This window comes from Gavialis gangeticus, unplaced genomic scaffold (assembly GCF_001723915.1).
Source record: "Gavialis gangeticus isolate Ggan-Ray unplaced genomic scaffold, GavGan_comp1, whole genome shotgun sequence".
NCBI classification, from domain to species: domain Eukaryota; kingdom Metazoa; phylum Chordata; order Crocodylia; family Gavialidae; genus Gavialis; species Gavialis gangeticus.
The window spans coordinates 172528611-172541969 of record NW_017729022.1 but is presented as its reverse complement, the minus strand read 5'-3'; the positions used below and the strand labels follow the sequence as shown (position 1 = coordinate 172541969).

General features: G+C 36.8%; 1 protein-coding gene across 1 annotated transcript in view; it reads left to right on the top strand.

Annotated features, from left to right (window-relative positions):
• The window catches only part of WDR26 (WD repeat domain 26), a gene marked incomplete at its 5' end in the record, with an annotated part of 52375 nt that overhangs the window by 7590 nt on the left and 31426 nt on the right, over positions 1-13359 (top strand). The window contains 4 exons of the mRNA XM_019515910.1: positions 8154-8290; positions 9853-9950; positions 10674-10830; positions 12526-12582. Coding sequence (XP_019371455.1) covers positions 8154-8290; positions 9853-9950; positions 10674-10830; positions 12526-12582 — 449 coding nt within the window. The remainder of the gene's footprint in view (positions 1-8153; positions 8291-9852; positions 9951-10673; positions 10831-12525; positions 12583-13359) is intronic.

The following is a 13359-nucleotide window of genomic DNA, read 5'->3' as shown; positions in this document are numbered from 1 at the left end:
TTTCCAGGTGGCTTCTAATGGACAAATGTATCGCTGTTTCAGTTTTTATTTAGCGCTTTGTCCTTTTGGCTAGCTTTTTTTGTTAACTTAAAGCAGACAGCTTGGTAATGTAGGATGACAGGCCCTCTGATTTGACAGTGTTACAATGTGTTTCATTATTTGTTATTTCAATAACTTTGTGAAAGCTGTGTGCTGATGTACAAAATATTTCTGCGTATACTCTGTATGATGTTGGATCAGAGTAGCTGCTTTGCTTTAACCTGTATTCCTTCAGACATCCCATTTTTATCACCTTAAATGCTTACTGAAATGACTAGTTATTTTTGCTATTTTACAGTAAATTGGGGGAGAGATGAAAACCATGGGCTGCCATTTCTCTTTTTCGTTCTTTGTGGGGGGAGTTGGTTTTTTTAATACCTGTGCTTGTAAACGATGAGGAACCAGCTGATGGCTGCTTAGCTCTTACTTACAGCTGATTCATTTGTTGTCAAGGGACTGCTTCCTGTCTAGTGGGGGAGGGGAAGAGAGAGAACAGGAAGTAGAGTAGGGAAAAAGCAGATGTTGTAACAGAACATCAATAAATGCCTAAAATAAGTTTATATTTTTGTTGTTTTAATTGTGCCAAAGTTTAAACCCTTCCAAAATCTATAGTGTGACACTAATAGTGTTTGTATCTACTGTATGATTGGCAAGATTAAGACTTCAGGAAAAGCTACTATCTAAACTGAATAGTTTGGAGTATTATGTACATATTCACAAGTGTAGGCCTTTATTGAAGCAAACCTTACTGTTCTTAATTTTTTGAGGATGTTGTTAATTTCTCAGTAGCTTTCAAAATGTTGCTTTCAATCTTAATTCTATAAAAAAATTGACCAAAACAATAAGTCTTTATAGATTGGCATGTTACTTGTTACTACTTTAACTGCTTGAAGGAGGGAAAGGAGGTGACTTAATTAGGAAATTTCTTTTGAAGGCAAAAGTGTTGTAAATCCTAGCCTTGGAACAAGGAAATTGTTTGATTGCTTGAGTAAAAACTAGTGAAAGGTGGGTGGTTTTATTCTATGCATCTAGTTTAGATAAGAGAGCCTAATTGCATTGTGACCTTTTTTTTGTTCATAGATTTCATAGACATTAGGGTTATGAAATTATTAGAGATCATTGGGTTCAGCCCCCTGCCCAAAGGGCAGGAAGTCAGCTGGGGTCAGATCACCCCAGCAAGATAATCATCCAAACGCATGTGAAATGTGTCCAGAGTAGGTGTTTGCACCACATCTGGGGGGAGTCTGCTCCAGATCCTGGAGACTCGGATGGTAAAGAAGTTCTTCCTTATATCCAGTCTAAAATGGTCTTCCTGCAGTTTGAGACTGATTAGACCTAGCTGAAATGAACAACTATCTTAAAAAAGCAACTGTTGAGTTTTTAAAATAGACCTCTTAAATGTACAGCATTATGAAAATTAAGGAACTTGTGGACTTTCTTCACTGTATTATTTAAGTTTCTGGAGTTGATTAGGATTTAAAATTTTGAAGTTTTAAGCAGCTGTTCATAAACCCATAAAGAAATGTTCTTTCAACATGTTTTGTATGGGGGTTTTATTTACTGTGCTAATGTAAAAGTAAATGTCAGAATTAGTTTGGATGGCTATTGCAAAACTTAATCTTTAATTTAGAGAAATAAGTAGACACTGAAAAATAGGAGAATGGATAAATCTTTTGTCTGACCTCTGACAAGAAAATCAAAAGGGCATAAAAAAGGATGAAATACCTGGCTGGTCTTTGCACTGTCAAACACCTCCAGGTCTATACTACAAAGTCTTTTTCTAGAATAGCTGTATTGGAGACATGGGAAAATCACACCCTCAGGCTGATGTAGCTGTATGACAAAGCCCTTCATTTGAATGTAGTTACATTAACACAACCAAACTTTTATTGGCTTAATTTATGTTTGGGAAAATGGTGAAGCTACAGACAGAACTTCTTCAGTGCCTGCTGCATCATCACTATAGGGCTCTGCTGCCATACCTGTGCCAAGTTAGGCATAGTGTTGAGCTCTATTTTGTGGACATATCCAAAGTTACGTTTGACTTGCTGCTTAAGGGCAGGGGAGGCATCTTTCTCCCATTCCTGACCTTAAGAGACCAACTTCTTGAAATCCATTCAGATTTTTTTTTTTTGGTAGTCATCTTGTTGGTGCCTGCGCTGCACTTATTTTTTCCTCCTCATTAGGGAAATAGTTTACCTCTTTTATCTTCGCGGTTTAAACATTGTTATCCTGGAAGGTACCACGCTATTCCAATTTGTTTTAAATCATAACCTCAATTTTATTACAGGTCTATATAAATGTGTTATATATTTTATTTGGGTTGTAGTGAGGTATACTTTAAAAAAAAAAACAACCAAAAAACCAAAAAACACTGCTTAAGGAAAGAAATTCAACTTTTATATACCAAACATTTGTTTTGGGCTTCTTGACTCCTAGCCTGGCAGCTTATCTAATCAAAAATATCTGCAAAGACTGAATGCCTGGGTGGAGAAGTAGTTACTTTCAGTGTAACCTATGTGAGCTTTACAAGTAAAGAATTATTTTTAATATGATTTAAAAAAAATATTTTTTTGTCAAACAATCTGCATATCAGGCTGCTTTCACGTGAGCAGTTTAAAAGCAAAATCTAAGTTTGTGTGTATGCATGCACGGAATTTTATAGCACGCTATAATTTCCCAACCTGTGCAAACAGGAGTAATGTTGCAAGTATTCTGAGATCTGCTGCTGAAGGTGCTGATCAGAGTCCAAAGCCACAAATGAACTAAAGGGTTGTTGGATTTTGGCCGGAACTGAAAACTAAAACGAGGATGCTCTCTTCATATGTCCATGGCCATAGGAACTGCTTTACCCATGGAAAGTCAACCTGTCTCAATTAAACAGGTGTAGATGTTGACACATGACCTGATCTCTAGAACTAATATAGACCCAACCTGAACTGGCAGACCCTGGACAAGCCAAAGGCAGTTTTCTTATACTTTCAAATGCCTTTCATTGTACAGGCTGCTCACTTCTGCTTGAAAATAAACTGTTTGTTTGTTTGTGTGCAGCTGCCACACTATGATTAGGTCTAGGTTTATGCCTGGAGCTTTCTCCTTCCACTCATATGTCTGTAATATTTTTAAACACCACTGAGTGGCATTTGTGCTGATGAATTAGATGATCAGTTATGTCTCCTCATCCTCTAATGTAGTTCAGATGATGTGTCCGTCTGAGAAGAGCCATAGGAAGACTTCAGCAGAGAGCCCTAACTCGTACATGGTTTAGTGGCATTGCACAAAAAAAAATTGTTTGTAGCCCCTCCCTAGTATATCAGTATCTACATTTATGATTTCAAAGCAGAATTTCACTTGTCTGCACTAGGCTTTGGGCACTCTGACGCATAATAAAACTCATGCTAGCTATGTGGGTATAACTTACATTTTTAATTTTTTTTACACTGATATAAATCATGTTGGGATCCAGAGTGAACAGATAATCAGCTGTCCCAGTGTAGCTGCTTGCAGTAAGCTGCTGTTGTGTAGTCTCATTACTAGTAGGTACTAGTCTATATTTGACATTGAGTAAATGTTTGCTGGAATATACAGGACGAAAGACACCTGTACTAGTGTACTCATCTTATTCCTGATTCTTTTGGGGTAATTCTATAACAGGTTGGGCGGTCTTATCCCAGGATGGGATCGGTATGTCCTGTGCTTGTTTTTTAGCCTGTCTAATGGTGAAGTAAACTATGCACATGTTGTTTGTCCATTACGATATTAATTACATGCTGCTTGTGCCTAATGTGATATAGATGCTGCTGACATATGGAGTGAAGTAAATTGCTGACAAATCAACTTTATTAGGCCACATATCTAAATTGGTTTGAGGCTTTCTTAAACTAACTTGAAAAATGTGTTGTTGCAAGCTTAGATTAAGACTTGATAAATTATCGATAGCCTCATTAAACAAAGACCAGCGCTTACAATAGAGTGCCTTATCTGAATTTTATGAGACTGTCATAGGTGAAAAACAAAACTTTGGAAATTCAGGTCCTGATCCTGCAAATTATTTTAAGCAGATACATAACATCCTTGCATGAGCAATCCCATTGAAGTGAGTGGGAATACCTATGTGCCTAAGGGTTTGCGATATTAGGCACTAGAATTATGTCTTCAACATGCTTTGGTGACAGGCTTGACACTTCAGAACAAAGCCACATCAGTGTGTCATGATGAGAAATTATTTACTGTTTCAGTACATGAAAAGTTAATTCAGTATATCTATAATATTTAAGTTTCAATGTTTCATGTTTTTAAGTGACTTAAGCACATGCATCCTACTGACTTCATGCTGTAAACCCTGATCAGATTGCTTCAAATGTTCTTGGCTTGAGGAAATTCAATATATTGAAAGATAGGGTTTATTCTAAATACAGATCCAAGCATGTGCTTAAGTCACTTAAACATGAAAAAGGAAACGTAAAATTAGAATATTCTAATGTGCTTATCAATTTTGTCTTGCATTCATGTTTTCAGAGTAAGGATATTGATGAGGCCCTGGACTTTGCTTTTTCAGTCTTTGTGGACATTAAGTACAAGACTATAAAGTCTCAATGTTATATGGTTTTTCATTGACAACTAAGACTTAAACAAATACTAAAAACACATTTTCTTAAAGTATTAAAGTGTACTGGGGAGAGAATAAAGCACGAGCATACAACTAAAGAAAAAAGTCCAATCTGTTCAAATAAAGCCAAGCTGCTATTCATGCGGAGTCGCATTATGCTAACGCTGGATTTTTAACTCAACTTTAAGGTTATTTAAATTGTAAAATTTCTAGAAACAGCAGGATTACACTTTATTTTAAATTTTAGTATTGTATGGCAGCATGGGGTAGTATTTAATTGAACAGAAGTTTTTAGCCGGAGTTTGGGAACTCATGCCCTGTCAGTATTCCCTCCACCCTCCCCCACCTTCCCAGCTGATACACTGAGGACTCCTTACTGTTGGAACATGGAACAGACATAGTTTTTGCTGGATTTATTATGATCATTCAGCAATGAAGTGGCAACTATATCTCAAGCTGCACTGCAAGAATTTGGTTTATAGTTACTGTCTCAAAGCTCTTGTCTTCTATAACAAGAGCAATTGATAAGGATTATGAAGTCTCTTAGATTAAAAAAAAATCTTGAAATAATAATTAAAGAAAATGTCTAGAAGGGAGATGTGTGAGCTGAATATATGAGCACTTCTACCTTATGAGTTTTTAGTACTGTTGGTGTTCTATTCAATAAGAAGAGAATAAATAGTATTGACAGTGTCATCTTCAGAGAAGTAATCTGAACGGAGATTTTTTCCAGCAGGTTTTGTTCCAGATTCCAGAATAGGTCTGAGCATGGAACTGAGTGGGTCTTACACCTTTTGAGGTCCCTCCTGTCTAGTTGGGGAAGATCGCATCTGACAGTAGAAGTAACTAGCAGACTTACAAATATAAATGCTAATAGTGGGGGAGGATATGAGTGGGAGACACAGAATTTAGTCTGCCATAAAGAGAGTCTCTTATCAGACTAGTAGTGGTTCCAGAAAAGTTGATAGAAGCATGGGGAGGGCTGAATTTTTTTTCTACTATAAGTTAAAAACTTTTTTTAAACATTGTAGTGGGAACAGTTTTGGTGATCTCTGAGGTTGTCCACCCTTAATTTCTCCTTATTTGAACATTCTTAAATTTATCCTGTAGTATATTGGCTCTAGGGTTCTCTAAACAAAAGTGTGAGAAACAAGGGTTTTGTTGTGTTAATCTTTTTTGTTGGACCAACTATACTTGGGGGAGATGTTATATGAGTTTTCAGGCAAAGTACCTGTGTTACGATCAAAAATACACTTCTAAGCTAGCAACAGAAAAGCAGCAACTTAAATGTAGGTAAAATGTTATCTAGGTTTTAAAATGGATATTACTTACAATTCTATTCAGAATCTCCTTTCCAACTTGCCATTATGCTTATTAATCAGATGTTTTTATCATGGAGTATTTGAACAGTGTCTGTAATGTATGAAATCTCATGTTGCATCATTTGAATGGTATGGAAAAGGATTTGCCCAGGCTACCTATGAAGTTAATGACTTTCAGAAGAGAAGCATGCACTCTCTAGCTGGTTTGGCAACAGCACAGTCACTTGATTGCTATGCAAAATATCTGGGTTGAATGGTCAGTTCTACTGGTGTAGGCAGAGTTATGGAGACATCAGCTACATATAGCTGATACTGGCACTGCAGAAAGTTGCTCTTTTGGCCTTTCTCTTCACTGAGAGTGGTATTTGTAGAACCATAACTTCATAAAAGAAGCAAGGAGGAGAGATGGATGTAGAAGTTACCATGCAGTGTAAGATACGGTAACAGTATAATAAAAAAAATTCTGTATAAAATACAAGTGAGAATTGGAATCTTCAGTGCCATTCTGCAGTACTTTTCTCCTGAAGGAAAGAAAGTATTAAAATAATTCAGGAAAAATGTGATCTGGGATCTTGTCAGTTGAACTCTGAAAGAGTTCTGTCTCACTTTAATCAAATCAAAATATAGGAAGGAATTTTATACAATGACTTGGTATATACCATCTTTGTCCACAGTGTGAAAAAAAGATGAGAACTTGAAAGAGGTCACTTTTTAAAATATGGCTTGTTTAATTGTTTTAAAATGTAAAGCTGATGTTATCAAATAGCATAAGCTTATTTTTTCTAAATTACTAGAAGTGCGTATCAGTTCTTTTTCAATTAAGTTCTTGTTTCTGCATTCCAGTAGAAGTTAAAACTAGCACCGAGTTACTGAACAATAAACAAACATGAATTTGTCCAAATCGAGCGATATGGGTGCACTAGTTGAAGTAAAATAGCAGTATGCAGTAAACCCTGATAAGTGTAAATAAATATATAAGGTGTTAACATCATAAATATTTTGTATGCTTCTCTGATACTGTGACTCAAAGATGGTAATACCTAGTTTAGAACTCTACAAGGTATTAGTAATGAGCTAGCATTGTAGTAATGAGTAAATATTTGACCAAATATTTACATTTTTGGATCTGACAATCTTTGGGATCTGCTCACCTCATGGGGCCTTGGAAGGGGGTAAGATAATGAATCATGCTTAAGTTTAGTTATGTGCAGCATTATTCTTTCTGTCACTCCTAGAAATAAACTAGCAAATTGTACTCTTTCTTAAAAACAGATTTTTGCCGTAACCAATTAGTTGCAGGCTGGGGATATTTTTCTCATGGCAATAGGCCCTGAAATTAATGAAGTCATGCAAATTAAATTAATAAAAAATCAAACTCCTAGTAACTCTTTATCTGGAAGCAACCAAAGTTTTACGTTCATTTTAAAGATGAGCATACTTAAAAATTTCCAGGGTTGCAGGTTTTTAATGCCACATTGAATGTCTGCTTTTTAATAAAGGTAGAATTGGCTATTGATGAAAAGCTGGCTGTGAAGAAGTATGTGAAGTTCACAATAGAACTTTAATAGAGTGATTTGAACATGCGTCAGGTGAACTCTGTAGGAAGCAATATCTTTCTGTGATCTTTGGGAAGAAAGTGGCAGGGTTTAATATAAAAGTTCAAGTAGTTTTACTTGTCTGCTGTCTTGTTTTTTCCAAGTTCCAAAATGTAATCTGTTGCTATGGCATCTTACACAGCCATTTTGGTAATTCCTTAGTGAGTTCCCATACAAACTGTACAACTACATGTTGACTTGACCTGTTGGCTAATTTTCTTTATTACCCACCATATGTGGAGAGGGTATAGGTTTTTCTGAAGTGAACATGGAACTGTGGAAGTCCCATCTAAACATCATCTATGGGGTGATGACTAAAGGGGGTAATAGGTTGAGGAGTGATGTAGAAGGTACTTGAAGCTCCACCAAATGGGAAAGAGGAACTTGTAGATAGCTTCTAATATAACTACCACAGTTTTATGGGAAGACCAGCCAAAACAATCTCCATTTTAAAGTAGTGAAACATTACGTATAGTTATGTATCTGAAGGGCATAGTAGAATGGTCTCTACTGTTCTGTTTAGGCGCAAACGTTTTCTGAAACTTCAGTCAACCTTTTTCCTCTGACTGCTGCTTTCTGTCATGTCAGAGGATGAAGTTTTTGCTGCTGCAGCAGAAGTACCTGGAATACCTGGAGGATGGCAAGGTCCTGGAGGCTCTTCAAGTTCTACGATGTGAACTGACTCCACTGAAATATAATACCGAGCGCATTCATGTCCTCAGTGGGTAAGGGTGTTGTTCAGACTTGGACAGTTAGTTGTATGGAGTTTCTTGAGGGATGTTATAACTAGGACAAAACAATCTGGTCAGTATTTTTACATGTTTTGTTTTAGTAATTTTCCAAGTGCACTTATTGTAGCTGTGTCAAAGTGAAATAATTTATTTTCCCTTTGGGCCAGTCCCATTCTCTTTCGAAATCAATGGAAAAACTCCATAGTATTTTTTTTTGCCTCTTTTCATTCATTCATGCTAACATGTCACAATCTGCTTTAGCCCAGAAGCCAACAGCATAGATCAGAGGTTAGGCAGCCTTTTTTGCTGCAGGTCAGAATGATCTGCCCCAAGTCAGAGGCTGGTCAGCAGGCACCAGGACCTGCCCACCACCAGTGCTGGGCCCTGCAGTGGCATGGGGAGAGTACGTGTCACAAGTCCACATCTGTAGCCTGGATCAAATGGTTCTGCAGGATGGATCTGGCCTACAAGCCATGGGTTTCCAAACTCTGGTGTAGGTAACAGGTTGAAATGATCAGGGGAAGAAATGGATTATGTGTGTATTTCTGTTGTATCCTGAAGTGCATTTCTTTTATCTAAGCCAAGCATTCACAACTATTTTTATAGACTAAGGAACCCAAGCTGGTATGCCTCCAAATTTCCTCTTTTTTTTTTTTTTAAGGGTGTATTCAACCCCTCTTTTTCTACAGGAGTAACTAAGTCCCCAGACTTCCTCTGTGGAGAAAAGTCAGGCATGTACACAGTGGTCTCTGTTTTTATCTACTCCAAAGGCCATTTCCACCAAAATCTTTCACTTTCTTTATTACTTTTTATGGTATCTGGCCTCTCTCATAGCCTTTTAGTAAGGAACATGATTAAAGGGATTTTTTTTATTATTATTACTTTTTTGGAGCAAATGGTTCTTAGCCATCCCTCAAAGTCCAACAATAAAATGTATTCATTTGTTGTCTCTTCATTTACCCCAGGGACCAACTTCTAGTGTTCATAGAGTAGTAATAGCTAACAAAACTATTAGTGGAAAATACTGTTTTAAAACATCATTGTGATGCAGCTGCAAATACCTCTCAAACTCATTTGGATCTATTTAAATAGTACTTGTTGCCATGTTAGGTATTCTTGGTGCTTATTCCAAATATTTCAAATCGCTGTAAACTTCTAAATGATTGAATTATGATTTTCATATTGAAGCCTTTGGGTTAATCTTCTGGGGGTGGAGAGTAGGGCAGTTTAGAGAAGGCCTCGGTTCTTATCCCTATTTATTTGCTGCAGTTGATCCTTTGACTCCTTCATTTGGCCAAGCTTTTACTTGGTTGTAGTTTGGGTGAGTGGTGTTTGCTGTGTTCTGAAGATGAGCACACACTGGCTCTAGTAAGCAGATAAGGGGGGAAAGCTTTGATTCACAAGCTGTCTGCTGAGAGAACCCTCCCTCTTCCCACGCTCTTTCCAGAAAAAATCCTTGTAAGCAAGAACATTGCCATATGCACCATGTTATAAGTGATAACTAATTCTGAAAGGTTTAGATCATAATTTGTGTTCATCTTTTTATGTTTTAACAGGTACTTGATGTGTAGTCATGCAGAAGACCTACGTGCAAAAGCAGAATGGGAAGGGAAGGGAACAGCTTCCAGATCTAAACTTCTGGACAAGCTCCAGAGTAAGATACCTTTTAGTATTCTCTGTTTGTACAGATCTTTCTAAATCAAGTACACCAACTTAACAGGGTTAATTTCTAAGGGAGCTACACTTGCTAGTAATTCTAGTATGCCATTGGTCAACTTTACTAAGATTTTTGTTGTTTGTTTGTAATGGCAGCTTTAGTTTTTCCCAGTTCCATATCTCTGCAGTATATGGAAAGGGTATAAATTGCTTTCATTGTCTGCTTTGGGTGTTAATTTACTGTTTCTGTGTTACCAACTTAAGTGTCTTACACTGTCCTTGATACTAGCTCAGGGATTTTTCTGTCTTGGGATTTGGGTTACCTCTCAATTTCCATGGGCCTGTCATATTACATGACGCACTCAACTTTTTGATTAGTAGTCCTACGGTACTGTTAAAATGTCTTCTGTTAGTAGGGAATACCAAAAAAAACCAAAACACAGTACAGCTGAGTGAACTTTTGCAACTGAGATTTTTTTTAGTTTAACATTGGTGTATAATGATCACTTACAATTAAGAATTCCATGTATATATGTTGACGTAAATCCTCCATTGTACAGGTGTAAACTAAAAGATTTCAGCACTAGGATGGATTTATTTATTTTTTTTAATCTACCAAGAATCAGAAATTTTTACAAAGAGCTTTTCCCAAAGCACTCAAAAGTATAAAATGCATGTCTATACGCAGATATTTTATAATAGTGTTTTATTTATTTTAAAGCATACCTACCACCATCAGTGATGCTTCCTCCAAGGCGTTTACAGAATCTATTACGTCAAGCTGTGGAGCTACAACGGGACCGGTGCCTATATCACAATACCAAACTAGATAATAATCTAGATTCTGTTTCATTGCTTATAGACCACGTTTGTAGCAGGTAAGAGAATCTTTCCACTTTTTCAATCTGGGTAGCAATATTTACTTTTTAAAGTGATGCTGTCCACATGAGCAATACTTGTTCCTTTTGAACTATAGGTGTCTTAGTCCTGTTTTGAAATGGAACATGCTGAAGTTGCGTAGGAAAAGCCAGTCCCTGTTAATGATTGTACAAAGAAACTGGAGAATATGTATCAGTGTCTCTTGATAGCTAGCTCACTAACTCTCATTTCCATTATGGGTAATATTGAAAACTTTTAGTAAGAAGGGGTGCTTATGAAAATAATACACCCCTCTAGGTTAAGGCAAGAATTTCCTATTTCTAATGTCTGGCAATGAGTTTAAGTGATACTTTGTCACTTTAAGAACAGTTGCTACTATTTTACATACCTACTCTGTCTTAATCTTTTGCGTGCAAGGGAATTTAAAGTTTACCCTTCAAAGCTATGTTCCTGATTTAGCTTATAATGAATGTTGGGGGTTTTTTAACGTTGAGGTTAAATGGGGAAAACAATGCGTTTTTACTCTAGTTCTAGCTGCAAATGTGTCAAGCAAACTAAATAAGGCTGGGCACATGCAAATGTTTTAAAACTCTGAAATTTGTAAGGGTTGTCTGGCTCCAACTTCCATTTTATTTCAATGTGCACAAATTTATGGGTTTTTGTTGTGGAGGGAGGGCAGGGATGGAATTTTTAATGGACTAAGTAACGGTGGTGTTTGAACTTCAGCCAACCAGAGCTCATCAGTGATCTAAAAGAAGCTGCTTGAATGGAAAGACAAAACTTGTAAATGTCTGCAAGATATAACTTAAGGAATGACAGCCACAAGTTGTAGCATGCTAAAGTAGCACTGCAAAATTGGGAGTGAATTTGACACTACTACTCTTAAATAGCAGTTCAGTTCAGTTATCTGTCTCTAGTGAAAGTTTTCTTCATGTAAATGGCCACAGTAGCTTGCTACTGCTAGAACATCTTTGCTATCTCCCTGTAATTTTGCTCTTAAATTAAGTCTCTTTGAAAACTTGGATCTTTAGGATATGTACTCTCTCTCTGGAAAATAGTTATCTCCATAGAATTCTGTTACAGCAGCCATCTGACAACTTAGTGTAAGGTTATTAATTTAACAACACATCAAAGTAATTGTTTTAGCTCTAACCTTTTGTATAACTTGTAATCTTGCTACTTTTGATTGCTACAATGCCATCGTGGTTCACTTGATTTCTAGAAACAATTGATGATGAGGATTTTCAGTAAGAGGGGAACTGGGGCCTTTGAACTTTCCTTCAGAATAGATTCTTAGAGTTAAGCCAGTGGTGAATTGGGTAGCATATTAGCTTTTAATACTGCCAGTCCCCAAGTGTATGTTAATGATGTAGTTGGCAGGGTGCAATAAAATTGACTTGCCCTTCTCTGAGATTGTTAACTAAAACATGCAGACACATTTCAGATGACATTCAGTTCTGATCAGACATTAAAGGAGACTGTTACTTTGCCCATGCTTGTCTAAATATCACCCGCATGTAAATACCTGCTCACTTCCTCTTTTACTTTTTTCCCCCTAAATTTTGTATTGCCCATGTTCAAGCATGTAAATTGGGTGAATAAAAAATGAAATACAGTCTATAACCCCACAAAACATTCAAGATGAAGGCTTCCACTTTGTCCTCAACTCAACCTATTGTACCTACCTATTGCAGGGGTCTGAGATCAATATGTGATGCGCCGTACATGCTGCAATGCTTGGGCATAATGAGGTGAGTTAAAGACAGTGGAAGCCAAATTTTGGATTATTATTATTATTACTATTATTTTTATTATTATTTATGTTTAGGCTTCTAAGTATGCATAAACAACCAGATAGAAATAATAATACTGTAATAGTTTAAAAAGACATCCATGATATCACTTCCATTTATATTAAGAATGATGGACCACTTAAAACTTTCACACCTTTGAGTCAGGGACTAATCTGTGTTGGCAATATTGTGCTCAAGCATGCTTGTCTCACACTAATAGGTATATTGCTGAGTTAGACTAAATCACTTCTGCTTCTCAAGGGGAGGCATGGCGGGTTGGGGGAATGTTTGGAGCAGGGCATGAAGGGGGAAAGTGCTTGGAGTGAAGGTGAGGCTTGCCACATTACTGTCTGGCCAGTGATGAATAATGAATAACATAATGAAAAAAGGAAAATGGGTAGCGGGGAGGGACCATTTAACAGTATGTGTCTTGTTTAAAGTCCATTTCTAACTCTTTTTTCTTTTTTTTTTTCTTTTTTTTTTCTACCTTGAGAACATGAAAGTGGAAACAACTTATTCTTCCCTCTTCTTATGGATGTTCACTTTACTCTATGGCTCATAGGGCTGTTTATGCTGAAGAGTTTACTTTCTAGGGGGGAGGAAGTGAATAGGAACCTGGAAAAGAGGGTAAACTGAAAGAGGAAAGAAATCTTTTAACTTCTTTTGTCAAGAGTAACAGGCAGAAAGGCCTGATTTTTTTTTTGTATTAAAGGAATGCTTCAAATAAAGGGTCTG